The 19695-nt window shown below is 38.8% G+C and overlaps 1 protein-coding gene across 5 annotated transcripts in view; it reads right to left on the bottom strand.

Moving 5' to 3' along the window:
• Positions 1–19695, bottom strand: part of LOC126095230 (calnexin) — a 70860-nt gene that overhangs the window by 34166 nt on the left and 16999 nt on the right. For all 5 annotated transcript variants that reach the window (XM_049909975.1, XM_049909976.1, XM_049909974.1 and 2 more), the window contains exons 3-8: positions 11547–11709; positions 9518–9813; positions 9258–9425; positions 2995–3254; positions 989–1220; positions 717–857 (exon numbers count right to left, since the gene is read on the bottom strand). In XM_049909975.1, the coding sequence (XP_049765932.1) occupies positions 717–857; positions 989–1220; positions 2995–3254; positions 9258–9425; positions 9518–9813; positions 11547–11709 (1260 nt within the window). The remainder of the gene's footprint in view (positions 1–716; positions 858–988; positions 1221–2994; positions 3255–9257; positions 9426–9517; positions 9814–11546; positions 11710–19695) is intronic.

The following is a 19695-nucleotide window of genomic DNA, read 5'->3' as shown; positions in this document are numbered from 1 at the left end:
AACTCATTATTGATAATCATTATTAAATCACGGTAAATAAAATTTAACACAATATTGGTTAAAGGACCAAAGTTGGCACTCTTCGTAACCAGAGAACAATAAGTACGAAATCTAGAGCTTGTTGGGTTTCCTATACTTTCCCGTATTTTAAACTTTCCTGCATTTTACACTTTTTTGGGTCAGTCCACTGGAAAGTGTAAAAAGGGAATTTTATTGTGCATATAAATAAATATATAGAACATGAATGGATGTGGAGAATGTTGTGCTTGCAAAAACAGAGAAACCTAAAATAATACCATTCTCTATGACACTGCAAATGTGTTATCAATTAACTGACATTAATGCAAGATTACAATCCGTTGGCAATTCAAGAGCTACCGAGTATTGACATGATGTGGGAGCTTGGTAATCATAGGGCACACCATCTAGATCATGAAGAAATGTAAATGAATATGTTGGGCTGTTAACAATGTCCATCGATTGACTGCTTTCTTAGTCTTAAAGCCTCCAGTTTTCCAGGGTACAAAGTTCGTTATTGTAATACAGTTTTGAAAAATATTATATAAATAAAACAAACTAAAAATTGCCTTAAGAAAAAACTTTTTAGTATTGCTCTGTTGAAAAAATGATTCCATTCTGTTAAACTGAGAGAGAGAGAGAGAGAGAGAGAGAGAGAGAGAGAATAACAACTTCATACAGACTCATCATAAACTTACAGAATCCTTATCAATTTTTCTGCGTTTCAGTATAAAGGTTTCAGCTGCCCACCTCTCAGCAACAGCAGGATCATCAGTTACAATGATATTATCAAACAAAATCATGTTTGACATTGACCAAAGTTCAAACCCCACAGCTGACTGTAAAAAAGGATATGTGAAAGCATTTATATTCAATAACATGAAATATTATCCAACAATATAAAACAAGTGTTAGCTACTTCATAACTAAACCAACTTCATGCTGTAATAAGGAAGAAGCAAAATCTTACGATTGTTGTCATTTTGAAAGGTGACTTGTCCTCAAAGAAGTCAGGATTTGGAATGCGGCGAGGTTTCCATTTGCCCTTATAATTTGGATTATCAATAAGAGGTGCTCTCCATTTCCCTTTGTATGCAGGATTAGCTACCATGGGTGGTTTCCATGGCCCACAACCTGGAGCTTTCTCACATACAGGATTAGGAATTAATGGAGCCTCCCAATCTCCATCCATGTCTGTGTCCCTAGGAAAAAGGAGGTATGGTAAATACAACTCCACAATTCAAGGATTTAACTCCATAATCCAAGAATATAATTTGATCTCTCTACCGCAGTAGTATAATGGATTGCTTTACATATTCTATAATTCACATTTAACAGAATTACATTGGAAACACATTATAAAAAGTTATAGTAGACATAGCTCACACACATCAAGATCAATTACCCTCCTTTTGAATGACAAGGAAGTAAATACGTCAGGCAGTGTCAAAAAAGTTATTTTATTTATGGGAAAGAAGATACAATTATACTCTCAGTTTAAGATTAAAATAATTCAACTTGTAGGCATTATTAACGTTTCCTATCCATCTGACCTACAAATGCAGTGACATTTACTGTCCCATATTGCCACCTCATTTAATTATGGGTGAATATTTTTCACTGGTGATTATTAAGATCATGTACTTCACCACAGGACTGTTTAACAATTAAGAATGCAATACCATAAGAATTCACTGCTATTTTGGGATCTCTGTCAACACACCGACCTGTCTTCCCCCTTTACTGCTCTTATCCGTTCCCACTCCCCCTACTTTCCCTCCCCCCACCCCTTCCTGCCTGCCTCTTGGAGCTGTGCCTAGCAAGCCTGTCATGCCTCCATGTAGTCCCTGCACTTTCTGCCAGACAGCACTCTTCTCTCCCCCCATCCGTATCCTCCTAACCCTCCCCCTTCCTCCACATTGTTACTTTCATTCAATGTGACAGCTGCAGTCTAGTCCTAGCTGCCAGAGATGGTGGTCATGCAGGTGTGAAGAATGCTTGCTTGTATTAATGTGTGTGCATCTTTTATTTTCTGAAGAAGGCTTTGGTCAAAGCTACATGTGTAATAGTCTATTCATTGTGCCTGTCTGCAATTCAACGTGTCCATTTTACAGTGAAGAGCAATCTACTATTTTACTAATGTTGTTGATATTCGAACCTGGAGTTTCCACTGTTAGTATTTTTTAAAATATATGAACAACTGTGGCAATTGATAATCATTAGAAAATCAAGATACAGAAGTTGCCACAAGATGTTTACTGGGAAGAGACCAACTGGTGGTCCTAAATGGTACAAGTGCAACTGTCTTATACTGGATATGATTACCAAAAGCCTAGCCCTTTTGTCCTACACTGTCAACTTACTATATGATAGAAGTACATATAATGGCAGTTGTGGCTTTTTTTATTCCAGTACTATGCTGTATACAATAATAATAAGACAAAAAAGAAACCATATTTGTGTGATGGAGAAATTATTAATTTGTGCTGGAGATCAAGCTGTGAAAAGTAAAAATTTCACTAATGTATTGAAGTTCAATTTCCTCAAAGGAACATCTAGAGCGCAAAGCAAATAATCACTGGCAATTAGTAAAGTGGAAGGTACCAAAAGCTAAAAGCTGAATTAAGCATGAAAATAGAAGGAAAGGGGTCAGAGTAGAGAATGCTTTAATTTTACAAAACTTATAACATTAATACACAAAAATTAAAGTCCAGTAACCTTTAAATCAAATGCTAGTTTCAACATCACACTGCTTTATTAGGCATAATACTACTAGAGGTGGTATGGCTCTGCCTTGCTCTGAACTGACTTGTCTACCACGTGGGAAATCTACTGCTTAACACAGAATCAAAACCAAAGTGAAGGTTGGCATTGCAAAGCACTGTTAGAGGTAAAAGCAGCGTTACTGATTGCAAAGAAATTATTTTACCACTAGCATTAAAGGGAACACAACAACAAGTACACTAAATTATTTACCAATCATCAGGTTTCTCTGCATTTGGGTCAGGTATCATCTCTGGTTCATCTTCTAGCCACCCTTCTGGTTTTGTTGCACTGCTATCAACAATCATAGCAGGTGCATTCTCATCCCAGTCATCAGGTTTTCGAGCATCTGGGTCTGGTATCTTCTCTTTCTCATCCCAGTCATCAGGTTTTTTATCATTTGGATCATCAATCTCATTTGGGGGATTAACAGGAGGAGTGAAGTCCTCTAATAAACTTCCTTCATTAATCACCTGTTGAAAAGCAAGAACAAATTCATGACATGAACATTTGGTGAGTATTCACATCGAACCATACTACGAGTAAATTGTACATTAGTGCTTGACAACCGTTTAAGAAAAAATCACTTTGAAGTCTGCGAGGCTCAAGGTGATGCTAACTCAGTTCAAGGAAGGCTAATTAATGAAAGAATTTCCAAGTGATGAAACAAATCAAACAATGGAAAATCCAGGATGAAACTTAACAATATTATAAGAAGGAAAGTTGCCACTCACCATATAGCAAAGATGCTGAGTTGCAGATAGGCACAATAAAAAGACTTTCATAGTTACAGCTTTTGGCCATTGGTCTTCACCACCACCACCACCACCACCACCACCACCACCACCAACACACGCACATACACACACACAGATTGCAGTCTAGCCTGAGTGAGTGAGAGTGAGTGTGTGTGTGTGTGTGTGTGTGTGTGTGTGTGTGTGTGTGTGTGTGTGTGTGTGTTTTCATTGATGAAGGCCAATGGCCTAAAGCTTTAACTGTGAAAGTCTCTTTGTTGTGGCTATCTGCAATTCAGCATTACCACTATATGGTGAGAGGCAATTTTCATTCTCAGTAAGATGGAACAAGGACAGGACAGAAAACCAGTCAACCACTGTGCCACCTTCAGGAATTAGTATGAAATTTTGAACATACACACTTTTAGTTATATGAAGAATTGCAGCTGTGTGATGATGTCTGAGTGGAGGGAGGGAGGAGGTGTTGAGGTTGTGGGGAGGACACACACACACACACACACACACACACACACACACAGAGAGAGAGAGAGAGAGAGAGAGAGAGAGAGGGGTGAGGAGCAGGGAATGGGAGTACCGTATTTACTCGAATCTAAGCCGCACTTTTTTTTCCGGTTTTCGTAATCCAAAAAACCGCCTGCGGCTTAGAATCGAGTGCAAAGCAAGCAGAAGTTATGAAAAATGTCGGTACATGCCGCCACAACTAACTTCTTCCGCCGAATATATGTAGCGCTACGAAGGCATGTTTTGTAGGCACAAGGATAAATACTGGCGCCAAAATCTCAGCGTCAGTAAATAAATTAAAAAAAAAAAAGTGGAAGACGAGCTTTTTTTTCTCCGCCGCGAGTTTCGACCACTGCATTTTCATACATTATCCAACGAAGTAAATACAAATTCCGTATTGTTCATCTTCGAATGTAGCACAATTTCAGTGTACTACGAAAATCTGACTGGCAAGACTGTTTGGGATGTTTGTCAATATGGCCAACTCTACGTTCTGAATTTTTTCCTATCTGTGAGAAGAGATGGTTGCTAATAGGAACCTGATGAAATTTGAATCATATACAGTATTCTCTTCACCATAAGAATTATACGAATATAAACATTTTGCCATGTATTCTTTCGTGTTTGCTGCTATCTCATTTAAATCCTGTCTGCCTAATAAACTACGAAACTAGAGTGAGACAACAGCAAACGGAAGAATATACGTATCGTGTCATGTTTATATTCGTATTGTTCTTATGCCTAATAGTGATACAGTCAGAAATGAAGCACGGCAAGTGACTAGATTTTTAAATCTAAAATGACTAATTTCTGTTCAGAATTTGATGTAATAAAGAAGCGACCGCAAAGATTTTCAAGCGGAGAAAAATTTTCGCCTAACTTTCGTTCAGAACATGTTCTATCATACGCAGTCTATTATTTGATTCTTGTTGATCATTATCAAAGAAAGCAGCAGTGTAAGTAACAACAAATTGCGGTCTCTTGCCATTGTTTTGTGGCGGTAGCGCGCACAAAAGCAAGCCGTGCCGCGAGCCGCGACAGGCCGTAAACACGCACTATCAAAATGCGACAAACAATGCATGACACAGTGCAGTAATGCATTTTCAGCTTAAGAGTGACGCAAACACCTATAACAAAGAAAACGGCAATTATCAGATCAAAGCAAAATAAGCAATCGATTCAAACCAGACGAAGCACGTGAAAAAGGAAGGGCACCAGTATAAATACGGACGGAGCGCCTGACGCATAGCAATGGCTACATGGTAAAGCATAACTGCTAAGCTTAGACTTGAACCAAACTACTGTAGCTGTATCGTCATTCATTCGACCTAAATTGTGTCTCATATTACAATGGACAAACTTTGTTTCGATTTGGAGGTGCGGTCTAAAACTTTTCTCTCCCCTTGAATTTCGAGTCTCAAATTTCAGGTGCGGCTTAGATTTGGGAAATTTTTTTTTCTTTTATTTCGAGTCTCATTTTTCAGGTGCGGCTTAGATTCGAGTGCGGCTTAGATTCGAGTAAATACGGTATATTGCACTGTCACCAGTGTGCTCTGTCTCTGCCAAATAACACACTATAGGATGGAGTACAAAAGCACCATTTGACCTACCAACTTCACTGGGACCACAATACCACCTTCTATTCTATGCCGGCATGACAAGTAACAAGTTGTCTGCTCACATGAATGACCATCATCAAACTGTGGCCAAGAGAGAGCTGGACCACCTAGTTGTTCAACATTTGCTTACTGCTTCACAAAATGTTCTATCTGAATTTTTTCCATCAACACCAGTTTTCCTGAATTTCACAGATGGGAACTCTTCCTACAACACTCTTCAATCCTGTAGCTCCTGTGACCTCAACCTTAGCTATTTACTGCCCGCCATCTATGCCTATCTCTTTCCCTACTCCCACTACAACACTACAAACACACCTTCTCTCGTGCCTATGCACCTACATTCTACATAGTCCTATTGCCTTCTCTATTCTCACCCCTGCCCTCCCCCAGCACAGTCACCTAGCAGCCCTATCTGGCCCTGGCAGCACTACATTCTTTCCCCAACCCTACCCTGCTATTCCACCCCATCCCCACCCCAACCCACAATTCGTCCTTACCCATAATAGCTAGCCCAGCTAAATTGCTGCTCATGTCAGATGCAGTTGTAGTCAATCCTTTGGATCTGGTGACATAAGTGGCCATGTGTGTGTGGTTCTCTATTGCAGAAGAAGGACTCTGTCCAAAACTTGAAATATTTCTAGCTTTCTAGCATTCCTTTTCATTCTGCCTGTCTGCCATTCAACGTCTCCTCTAAGTGATGAGTAGCAATCTATCCTTTCCACATTATTGGATTTCAACAACACACTCCAGCTGTACTTTCCACTAGTAACTGGAAGTGCTGGGGCTCTGCATGGAGACACTACTTCAGTTTCTGAAACTCACTAGAAAAATTTATATACTCAGAAAACTGTCAGTAACACTTCCTAATGTAATTCTTCTTGTGTTTGCATTATGGCATCCATTATGAACACTACAATGGACAAATATCCACACCATACCTAAACTAACAAGAAAATCAACTAAACTGTCATATGCAACCAGAAGGGGTCGCTAGAGACAGGTGTTTCAATGATGCTATTGCCTTCTTATATGCTGATCACCCTAGCTGTGTGTCAGAGAAGACAACAATGATGTGCAGATTAACGTGATTTCCAAGAATGGATTCCTAAGTAATGAGTATCTTATGCGTAACTCAATAACCCAAGCGAGTGCTATGAAAATATTCTCCGAATATTTCACTGCAGTTTTCATTCTCTGAAGAAAGGAAGGCAGGAAGGAAGACAGATGATGGTTAGTTTTACAGTTTAATGTACTATCAAGTTAGATCAGAAACTTTCCAGAGTTTACTTAATGTAACATAGGGCAACTACACAAAACTTAAGGCGAATAGATTGGGGAAAGGGGTTGAACTTTTCCAAAATGTGGGTCCAGGATCTTAACCACTGTGCCACAGTGATATGTTTTGTTCTTGAACAGGCACAACCCATTTGTAAGTCTTATGAGGCAAAACAGTATGACTCCTGCAGAAGTCTTTCTAATATAAGTCACCAACAGTTCTTCCTCAGTAACGTTCAGTAAATTTGAGTCTTTTCTACGGATGTAATATTCTTATTGCCGTTACAGACACCTTCCATTATGTATGAGCCTGGAGGGTACCTGGTTCATATGGATGCCGAGTTATTCCACAGGTGCATGCCAGTTGGTTTTCATGCACCATGGCACTCTGAAGCTTCATAGTTTCTAAAACTGTTATTTACCACAGTATTACAACATAAAGGCAACTGACAAACTTCTGTATTTTGTAAATATTGCCTCTATTGGCTTATCTACAAAACTAAACAGCTTATTCAGTTATCATGCATTTGCTGAATAGCTTGCTTTAGTTTTCAATACCAATTTTAAGTCCTACTTCAAATCATATCTGACAAGTGATTCATTTCCCAGATGTTCAGTAATATACTGTCGATGAAAAATTTCTTTACAGCTAATTTTAAATTTATGAATACTTCCTATAATACCCCACAAGACATACTAACAGAGCAAAATATAGTTACAGGATTTTAACACAATATTCACTAATACGAACAACATAAGCTACTCACGACAGTTGTAAGTGAAATTTGTAGGCCTATGAAAAGCAGTCTTCTTATAGGCTTAACACAGCCAAAGCACATACAGGACATGTAAGAACAACAAAGTTTCATGTAAACGCCAACACGAAATCAGCAGTTTTTAACAAAATCATGCAAACTGGTGTATATAACCAAATTTCATGGAAGTTGACATTTTCCTTGCTCCTGTGAAAAATGTAAATCGGATGCTACCAGTTTAATAACATTAGTAACTGATAGTTATTAAATACTGAAACTGGATCTTGACTTTCTTTGTCATTACAATCCAGGAGGATCATGTGTAACCTCAATATAACACATCACTTCCAGCGTTATAAACCAATGCTACAAAAGTGACGTCATTTGAAAATACCCTGCTTCTAACAAACACTGAATGTTTTTGAGAGATCTTTAAAGTAGTGCATCGTAATGCAACAGTACAAACACAAAAACAACCAAATATGGCACTTTAGCTTTGCAAAATCGTAAATCGAGAGCGCGCCTACTCAGATGACGGATTATATTAACAACAACGTGATACAGCATCTTCTGTATAGCTGGAATGGGAGGCCTCAGGAGCAATGATTATTCTCATTATATAGTCAAAGGGCAACATTTCTCATTAGCAGAAAATGTGAACATAACCAAATTTACATTGTTTTACTAAAGACAGATTGTCTTCTATGTTCATATACAGGGTAACTGCAAACAATTCCGTACAGTATCAAACTGAACTATCAGGCGATACTTGGGCCAATTAAACCATGAAAGGCTACTTGAAATGTTTCAACAACCAACTTTAAGTGATGAATCTATGAATATTCTATGACTATGTATCAATCCCTTAAGTACCTACAGATAAGATCAGGTCATTCTTCTCATACTCCATACACAAATGGAATGAGAAAAAGCCCTAATAAGTGGCACATGTGAAGTACCTTTTGCCATCCACTTCACAGTGGTTTGCACTCTGTGCTTGAAGATGTGGTGACAAATCGGCAGCATAACGTATCGAAAGTGAAGTTTGAAGTTACCACAATGCTTTTTAATGAAAAGCTTTCAAGTGTATCATTGTAGTGTTTTTTGTCTTTAACTGATTATATTTAATAGATTTAATGTAAATGTTGCTCTTTTTCAATAATGTAAATAAATGTGATGGTTAACATCAATAAATACAAAGTAATTGAGAAGTATGTATTTTCATTTTCATCATAACACTGTAAAACAGTGAAATAAGATAAAAATAAAAAGTTCATATGAGACTTTAAAAGTAAGCCATCAAAAAATAATACTATTACTGGGGGTGGGGGCAAATCCGCACACACAAATTGGTGGACAAATCAGGAGCATACCTGGTCATAATAAAGCATTCTTTTCCTGTTTCTAGTGATAAGTTACATGCTGCAGATGTGGTCATAATAATGGTATGTAGCTGAGTATGTGAGTTCATGGGAATTGAATGTGCCTAGCAAGCAAAATCAATAAGAAATTAACTTTAGTTGCTGTTATATATTCTTCAGTCTCACAAATTATAAAATGATACAACTTACCTTGTTGTCTAAGCTAATGGTAAACGAATTGTCAGGCCGTACCACTAGGGTGTAGAGATGGGGCTGTTTGTCTTTGAAAGGCTCTTCCAGGCGTTCTTTAGGTTTCTTGCAATGCTTTTCTGATAAAGTTCCATTAACTGGATTTTTGTGTCGGAAGATAAAGTGTAACTGCATGAGAAACACAATGTTAGGCCTCATAAAATATTTAACACACAAATAACAGAACAATAACAAATTAGACAATATGCGTAGAAACACACCTTATGATCATTACCACACTTGTCTGGCCCAAACATAATGGTGTACGGTGTTTTATCGTGGAATTGGCGCAAATCGGCAGTGGCCTTTCCTGCTGAAAGCAGCTTGAGATACGCACCACCGCATTCTTGTCCTTCCTGCAGGACTACTTCGTACTGAACAATGAGTGGCTTATCTACAAAGCTAAATGGCTTATCCAGCCGCGCTGAAATTGCTGCGTGCTTTGCTTTACTTTTCAGTACCAATCCCAAGTCTCCTTTCAAACCATCTTTTACAGGAGGTTCGACTTCCCACCTACCTAGTGATACAGAAATTTAAAAAGCAAAACAAAAATGTTATAAATGTCTTCACAGTCAATTCTATATTTACAAATTCTTCCAACAAAACTCCAAAAGATGTATAGGCAAAACAAAATATCAAAAGCTGCAACATGGTCGCGAATTGAACAGTGACCCAAACATAGAATAAATCTCCTTTACTTTACATCTATGGTGACAAATTTTTATGTAATCAGACTACCAGTTTTGGTCTATAATGACAATTTTCAGATCGGTTTTCTAAAAACATGTCCTAATATACTGGAAAAAATATAATCCAAAAATTTTGAAAATGAAAAAGACATGGTGGGAATCATCTACAATTTAGGTCAAAGGCATGTATAGTTCACTTGAAAACATTACCGTATTCACTCAAATCTAAGCCGCACTCGAATCTAAGCCGCACCTGAAAAATGAGACTCGAAATCACGGAAAAAAAAAAAAATGGCCCCGAATCTAAGCTGCACCTGAAATTTGAGACTCTAAATTCAAGGGTAGAGAAAAGTTTTAGACCGCACCTCCAAATCGAAGCAAAGTTGGTCCATTGTAGCATGAGAGAAAATTTAGGTCGAAAGGATGAAGATACAGCTACAGTAGTTTGGTTTGAGTAGTAAGCTTAACAGTTAAGATTAACCAAGTAGCCATTACTATGTGTCAGGCGCTCTGTCCGTATTTATACGGGTACCCTTCCTTTTTCAAGTGCTTCGTCTGGTTTGAATCGATTGCTTATTTTGCTTTGATCTGATAAGTGCCATACTCTTTGTTATAGGTGTTTACGTCACTCTAAGCTGAAAATGCATTATTGTACTGTGTCATGCATTGTTTGTCACATTCTGATAATGAGTGTTTACGACCTGTAGCCGCTCGCGGCATGGCTCGCTTTTGTGCACGCTACTGCTACTTACAATAAAAAAAGAGAGGAATGTTCTCATACGCGAAACAAAAGCAATAGACTGCGTATGATAGAAGATGTTCTGAACGAGAGTTTTCTCTGTTTGAAAATCTTTTCAGACGCCTCTTTAGTACATTACATTCTGCACAGAAATTAGAGACATTTTAGATTTAAAAATTTAGTCAGTTGCCGTGCTTCATTTCTGACTGTATCACTATTCAGCATAAGAATAATACGAGTATAAACATGACATGATATGTATATTCTTCCGCATTTGCTGTTGTCTCACTCTAGTTTCGTAGTTTATTAGGCGGACAGGATTTAAATGAGATAGCAGCAAACATGAAAGAATACCCGTCATAATGTTTACATTCTTCTACCTTCTCTTTTAATTTATTTTTCTAAGGCAAAGGTTTTAGTGCCAGTATTTATCTTTGTGCCTGCAAAGCATCCTTGTGCAACGCTACATATATTCCACGGCAGAAGTTAGTTGTGGCGGCACCTACCAACATTTTTCAGAACTTCCGCTTACTTTGCACTCGATTCTAAGCCGCGGGCAGTTTTTTGGATTACAAAAACCGGAAAAAAAAGTGTGGCTTAGATTCGAGTAAATATGGTAATTAACTTTAAGTGTAAAGGAAACTTTTTATGTTGGCAAATATATAGCAGACCAACACAACTATCATTAACAAAAATCAAATAATAGAAACTCCAGGTAGGAATAACAAAAAGTAGGAAAAATACAGATGCTACCTATTCTAAATATGAATATTGTTGCAATTCGTTTTTATTTTCATATTGCATTGGATGTACATTTCTTACCATCATACTTTGCTATGTTCTCGTCAATGCCTTCTTTCTTTGCTTCAGAACTAACCCATCTCTGTTTGAATCGATTCACATCATCAAAATGCTCAGCGAAATAAACATTTCCATTTGGTCTAGGACTCTCATAATTTATTTCTTCGTTTACAACTGCCTCTTCCTGCAACATAGTAAGCACAAATCAATCAAAACACAATTATGATATCTAAGAAAACAAATCCAGCAAACTGTACTGATCTAGCTTCTTCCTTTGGTTCACCAGGGCAAAAAGAAACACCCTAATAAATTCTACTGATCAAACAGAGAATTCTATAACACTATTTGAAAAATGAAACATTGGAATATCCAGGATGGAGTGTAACAATATTATGAAAAGTAAAGTTGCTACTCACAATATAGTGGAGATGCTGAGTCGCAGATAGGCAGAACGCAAAAAGACTGTCACAATATAAGCTTTCGGTCATCAAGGCCTTTGTTGAAAATAGACACCCCCCCCCCCCCCCCCACACACACACGACTGCACCTTTTGGCAACCGAAGCCAAGAGAGTGTGTGTGTGTGTGTGTGTGTGTGTGTGTGTGTGTGTATATTTTCGACAAAGGCCTTGATGGCCGAAAGCTTATGTTGAGTCTTGTTCTGCCTATCCGTGACTCACCATCCCCACTATATGGTGAGTAGCAACTTTCCTTTTCATAGTACTGCTATTTAAAAAACTGAAGACTTCAATTTAACAGCCCACTGATGACAATGTCATTGGCAAAGAAACAGGATCTTGGGCCGGGGAGGGAAGTTGGCTACTGTGGCTGATCAGTACTGGATGGCTGGACAGGGATTTGGACTGTCTCCTCCTGACAGAAAATCTACTGGCTGAACCACTGTGCCACCTTGTTCAGTGTGCAATTTGAGAAGGAGTGTCTGTGGTATTGATTAGTGCAGAATGTATAATGCTAAAACGAGACTAAAAGAACTGCCAACAACAGAAATTAATTACCAGTAGATTGTTTGGAAAACTAGTCCATCAAACCCCCTTTGTTCATCTGAGTGTAGCCAAGCACTAGTATGACAATCCAGTTGTAAAACATGTCACTCAATCCACTGTCAATGTTTGCCAACACATCCTGCCTGGATCCTATCCGACACCTCCAACACCAGCATTCTCTTGAGTTATCCATATAGGAACTTGCCTTCCAACATGTTCTTCAGTCCTACTATATTCCCAGTCTCCATCTCTGCTACTCATTAAACTATACCTAACTCTCACTCTTGTTTCAATCACAACAGCATTCCTCTGTTACTCAGTTTAGTTAAGTTATTATGCCTACAAATTCTTACTGATGCTGAAATTTTTTTTGAGCTTCCAGCTACACCAAAGTGCTTAAATACCTTCCCCACCATCGTGTCAGACAAAGGGCACAAAAATTCATGATGGCCTTCGATCAATTTTCCGCAGACGTTTAAATAACAAATGTTAAAAGCAGTGGGAACCTCTGACACCATAGCTGTGCTCACAATATTCTTTAGCACATACAGGGGCAATCCTGTCCACGACCATAACCCAGAAGAGCACCTCCTCAATGGGTAGCAACCACATACTCTACTCCATACTGTTGCCCCCATAGCTTCAGGAACCTGGACCTGCCATGTAGGGCCCTATCCACTGGGCACAGCAGTGAGAGGATGCTCATAGGGAGCAGAAGACGTATGGATGCCAGTTACACTGGTTACCACCACTTGTGGACAGTGCCTCGCAATAGTTGATGTGCTATGGAATTTGGAGCACCGACTTAACTACCAACTCTGTCCTCACCTAACGACTGCACCACTGTCGGTGGCTCAATCGGCCCTCAAAAGCTCATCCTTGCCTGCCTCTCAACCGCATGGGGTATAACTTGCGCCTCAGACCACAAGCACTGATTCCTGTGGATGCAGGCATGGAAAACGAGATCTTGCTGGATCCTCAGCTGATGTCATCCAGGGTGCAGCACCTCAGAACGTTGCCAGTCAAGTCCAGTTCCTCTCAGCAAATGGTACCACATATTCACCTTCCAAAGCATCACCCAGGACACTTCCAGCTCTATATGCTCATTTTAGACAGGAGGGATCCAGTGATTTTGAAAGCTCTCTGGAGGGCATGGAATTTGTTAGACAGCACTGCTACATCTACAACCGCTGGCATCGCCACTGCATCATTGGCCACAGGGCCACACCCAACTTGTTGGCCTATCAGTGCTTGCAGTTGCCCTTCAAAGCTAGCAGTACAGCGGCTCAGTCTTTAGCCACAATTTCTCTGTGCTCTTGTACTGCTGTCACAATACATCGTTGTTCTAGGTCTCAGGATTTGCTATGCGTTAAGTTTTACTCTTCAATAATCTTTCACACTTTTTAGTCTGTTGTCTCTTTCCTACTGTCCATCTTCCCTTTAATTTTGTCATCCTGTGCACACTCGGTGACTGCTGTTAATGGCCCCGGGCCAGTCTACCAGTTTCCGTGTGTTCTCGAGTCTCTCCTGGCCCTGTCTAATTCTGTTCACAATAATTTCAGTCTCTCTCTCTCTCTCTCTCTCTCCCTGTCACACACACACACACACACACACACACACACACACACACACACACACACACACAGAGAGAGAGAGAGAGAGAGAGAGAGAGAGAGAGAGAGAGAGAGTTTTACCCACTTTCTAAGAGCATTTGGTTGCTTATAATATTGCAACCTGTGGTTTACTAGTGTAAGTTTAAATGAATGCTAACAACGGAGAATAATTAATTGTGCATACTGGTGCTACTAACATAGATAAATAATAAATAAATAAATTTACATCATAATTGAAATTAAAATGCAATGCTTTTACCTTCATATCATAACTAAAAGTATCATGTTTTTCTTTTAATAATTAGGTGCCTTACAACTCAGAATTCAGGTGTTTCATAAAATATGTGATCTATGGGAAATGTTTTTAGTTTCCTTTGGAATACCCGTCCATTATGAATCTCCTTTTTTTATACTAATGGGAAGCTTACAGCACACTTTTATACCAAAGTAGGTACCTCCATCATGTTCTTTTGTGAAAGTTGGAGGGCCTTGGTGGAATTTTTCTACCTGTCTGATGTTGCAATTTGTCAGAAAGAATTCCCTGTTGCTGGCTAAAAACATCATCAGTCAGTACACAGACTGACCAGTAATAGCAAATATCTTAAATGGTGCGGTGACAAATGTAACAGGTGCCAACTGCAATCTGCGCAACACACATCACAGCTACAGTACTCCAGTTCACACAAGGTAGAAATTCAAACCAGCCAGCTTACTGGCAGATCAAAAGGGGGCAACGCTAGTAACCGGGCCAGCAGCAGCTACAAGGCGCGCACATAGCCCTGAACAGCTTGTGCAGGCCAAATCATTTCCCATTTCTGGTGAAACTAAGTTTGTACCAATCAAACAGAAGTGTTACTCTGCAAGACGACTATTTAGGACCTTGCTACGATGGTAGCCATTCCAGTGCAGCCAGCTGCACTGGGGAGACCTCTCCTGGAAGGTGTGCTACTGCAATCAACTCCTATTTCTTGCCATTACCTTGAAGTGGGAGCAGCCAAATGGGGTGCTGCCAAGCGGAGAGGACTTGGTATTCTGTTTTGTTATATCTCCTAATTTGGGAAGTGTTAGACTCAGTGTCAGTATTACAAAATTCACTCCCATAGACTTTAAAGGGATTCGTTCTACATTGTTACTTTTTAGAACTCACATTATTTGAGCGTTCACTCAGTCAAGAAAGTTGTTATTTTTGTTCTTCAGAAGTTAGTTATTGTGTTCATCCAAAAACTGTGAGTTTATTTCTTGTGCTGCAAATACAACTGTTTAATTTGTATACCCAGTTAACACTTTGTGTGATATAACCAAAGGAAGGAGAAATCATGAAACACTTGAAGAGACTCCCTGGAGGATGTACTGTTAGAGATCCCATATATTAATCTCAATGCTTGTTTTTCACATTTGAAAACTTTCTCAACTCTGCTGTATTTCCCCAAAATATTAAACGAAAGGAGATTATAAAACATAAATATGCAAAACACGATAACAGCATTATTTCTCCATTAACAAAGTGTGAAATGGCTCTCACTACAAAGTATGATGAGCTTAGTTTCTTGAAAAACTGTTCAATTTGCTCATTCTCTCTTAACTGATTGTCCATTCGGAGTCAAACTTTACTATGGGCCATCCTGGCACTGACCTTGTCTGTGGTATAGCACAGATGCTGGCAGTGCATTTGCTTATCAGTTTGGTGGCAGCCAATTGGAGCATACTATGCAGCAGCCCATGGCGAGCTGTTAGCCAGAAAATGCTATTTTTCAGGGGGTCATATATTGAGTTTTGTTGATCACAGAGCTACGGGGTCAAGTGTCTTTGATAGTTTTTGGCCTAGTGACCATTTGTACTGCTATGGTAAGAACAGGCATAAAGCAACTATCCTATAGTACAGGGTCATATTTAAACATTACACACTTCCTCCAGCCCAGGAAAGTTGAACAAATTGGTTGGTTCTTTAGCATTAGGTGTGGTCTAGGGTGGACCTTAGGTGCTTTACAAAAGCACCACTTGCTCATGGCCAGTTCCTGAGAAAACCCGGGGGGTGGGTGGGTTGTTTTTTGCACGAGAAGTACCAATTATGGGGATGGCCATTTCTATGATTTCTATTCATGGGAGATCATCGAAATTTTTATCGTATGTTCTTAAGATGATAGTCTCATGGAACTTTGAAACTTTTTTCTGTATCATTTTCTGTTACCGAGATCCAGAGATCCAAAATTATTCACATAATCAAAATTATGCACATAATATCCAGTCTTAGGAGCAAATGTAGTTTTAACTGATGTAGTGAACACATAGCAAGGGTTCAATAGTAATTGCAAGGGTTCTGATGTCATCAAACTAGTTTTAGTTGGCATTTTTTCATCCATGAAACTTTATAGTTCGCTGCCCCTGTAGAACAGACTCTTCATGCACAAGTATGACTAAAGTGGTACTGCACTGACGAAAAATAGAATAAAATGGGTCTTAACATACCCGCAAACAACTTAAAATGGCTGTCAAAAACTATGTAAAAAATGGAAAGACTGCAAATGCAGTAAAATATTTCTAACATTTTTATTCTTTTAAGAAACATATCATGAGATGGGCATTTTCGATGAATTGGTATTGACAAGCAATGAATCCAGAAAAATGTAAAGCAAATGATTGTGTGTTAACCTTATATTATGTGTACTTATCTGCTGTTTATAAACGTCAAATTATATAAATATGTAAAGTCTATAAATAAACTTCCAAAACTTTACTTACCTATATAATTAATTTTCTGTAAGCAGCTTCCCTGCCGTAACATGGAAAAGAAGGGAACCAGTGGAAAACTGCTCCTGTCAGAGCACGAAAAGGCAAATATGTTACTCTTTTAAAGGCTCTGACGGAAAAGTGGGGGACCAGATGCCTCAATTCTCGTTCTGGATTTCTCACCAAAAATGTTGGCATGCAAACTTATTTGGTCTTTTAGAGCTGAAATACAGTAACGGAGAGACAGTGATTGTGGAAGAGAGAGGAGACAGTGATGGTAGAAGAGAGAGGAGACAGTGATGGTAGAAGAGAGAAAGTAGCAGTGAAAGAGAAAGAGAGATGGATGAAGACAATAGCAATAGGAGCCAAAGAGAGAGAAGATATGTTGACAGTCAGTGAAAGACAGTGGTATTAAATGAGGAAGAGAGATGAATGGAGATAGAAGTATTGAGAGCAAAAGAGGAGGCAGTGGAAATGATAAATACAGATGGGTGGAAACCATAAATAGGGTCAAAGGGGAGGAGTCCAGCCCCTCCCTGACCAACAAAATTTAATAAATAGGTATAGGAGAGGGCACATTTTGGACCAAAATTTGAAACACCTGAGCACAGGGGAAAAAGTAAGTTCAACCCTACAGAATTTTTCGGCAGCCACGACGGTATGGTGGAGACAGTAGCAATGAGAAAAAAAGGCAATGTAAGTGATAGAGGAGACAATGGCAGTGCGATATACTGTAAATCAATTGGGGGGGGGGGGGGAGGAGACAGTGGGAAAGAGAGACATATAGACAGTGGTAGTGACAGGAAGGTGCTTAGTATGAAGGCTTAACTACAAAGAGAGACTGGGTAAGGGTTTAGAAAGTTCCGTGTTAAAATATCACGAATATTTTTGGTGAGGTACATTAAATGAGGATTGTGGCAAATGATTCCCCACTTTTGTGTCAAAGTCATCTTTACATTTGCCTTTCTTGTGCTCCAAAATTAGCATTTTTCAGTTGTGTGTGTGTGTGTGTGTGTGTGTGTGTGTGTGTGTGTGTGTGCGTGTGTGTGCGTGTGTGTGTGTGTGTGTGTGTGTTTTATCTAGGTATTTCTCTAGATAATTTTTGCAGCACTTATGATTTTTGTACTGAAATGCATATCAATGAATACATCTAATGTAATGAATATTTGCAGGGGTGACAACTGAATTGTAGAAAATACAATATTTGCTTGTTGTGACCGACACACACCAATTACTTGCATTCTCTGGATGGTCCTCTCTCCATTTTCTGCTGTTGCAGCATCTTGGCTTTCTATCCTTAAAGTATATAACTCTTTTTCTAGTGAAATATTATAAATGAATTGATCTGAAATGCAGAATATTGGTGATGGTGACTGACTGGTATGAATTACTCGCACTGTATGGATAGTCCTTTTTGTATGTGTGTCTGGCACTTTTTCTCTGGTGTTTCAGCAAATATCTGCAACTTCATTTTTGAATTGTCTACCTGGAGTCTGCCCAAACAGACAGCGCTCGTAACATCTTTACACACAATGCCCAGTGTCGAAGCAAAGCGTCAGTTTGTTTCCCCATTACAAATAAAATGATTTTCAAAGCGAAATTTTACATACCCATTCAATAGAGAAGTCCCGGAGTAGTCTAGTGCGATATTTGTATTAAAAGGGATAGTAACAGTTGATGGTTGAGCTATGAGCCTTATTGCTTGTAAGAAAGGTACTGATGGTGTGCATTGGAGCTGCAGAAAGGGAGATCATCAAGCCAGCAACAGCATTTGGAAAAACTTTTGGTTAGTGGGAAGCAAATTAAGTCTTATAAAATTTAACGCATCTAAGTGTTAAATTGTGTGGGGAACTTTACTACATACGAGCTGCGTATGTGACTGAAAAAGCTTTTGTAGAGAAGTTTGTGTGGAAATGTGTCTGAAACAAAGCAAAAAACTTTGTGCCAAGATGATGCTGAAATCGACAAAGCAATGTTTACCAGAAGAAAATTTGCAAGATGTGATTAAATAAAAGCAAGTTGCGTATTTGGATGAATAGAAAAAGGAACCCACAAGTGTAAAAGTTGTTCCCAGGTGTACTTAGAAGGTGCTTCTGGAGTGTCATAAAACAATATATCCACCTGCGAACTACAGTAATTTCTGATTGTTTCAAACCGTGTCAAGTGTTTGAATGACTAAGGATTTAAGTATATAACAGAATCACATAGTGACATTCAGGGACCAATGGATGCACATATAAACAGTACTGGAGGCTCCTGGTCATCCATAAGAAAATCACTGCACAATTAGTGAAAAGGATTATTATTAATATGTTCTTGGAGATGTGGTTCAGCTAGGCAACTAAATAAAAGACTTTGTTTCTAAACCACACACATTTCACTTCTTTCATTTACAAACAGGGCGTATACGCGGACAAGGAGAAAAAATTCCCGCATCTCCCCGTTACAATACATTTTCTCCCGTGAAAATACGTTTTTGCCACGTTAAATGACAGTATACTTTCCCTCGGAACTGTAAAACTTATCCTTATAGGATATGGTTTTATACAGCAGCGTAGAATTGCCCGGCACTTTAGAAAACGATACTCAGGGGGAAAAAACACGTTTTGGAAACATCTTTGATGTGCACCAACATGTACGCTGCATATTTTCATATTTTGAAAGTATAAATTTGAATTCCACCAACAGGAAAAGTTAATGGTTTAAATTAATATACATAGTGTTACTACAAGAAAAGCAAAGCTCTCGCATATAATATTTGTCTCTAAGATTAATAAGCTACAAGAGAAGCTAAGCTTTCACTTATAATGTTGATCTGTTAAGCGCAT

This window comes from Schistocerca cancellata, chromosome 8 (assembly GCF_023864275.1).
Source record: "Schistocerca cancellata isolate TAMUIC-IGC-003103 chromosome 8, iqSchCanc2.1, whole genome shotgun sequence".
Taxonomy (NCBI): Eukaryota; Metazoa; Arthropoda; class Insecta; order Orthoptera; family Acrididae; genus Schistocerca; species Schistocerca cancellata.
The sequence above is the reverse complement of the archived record's forward strand: the minus strand, read 5'-3'. Positions and strand labels throughout refer to the sequence as shown.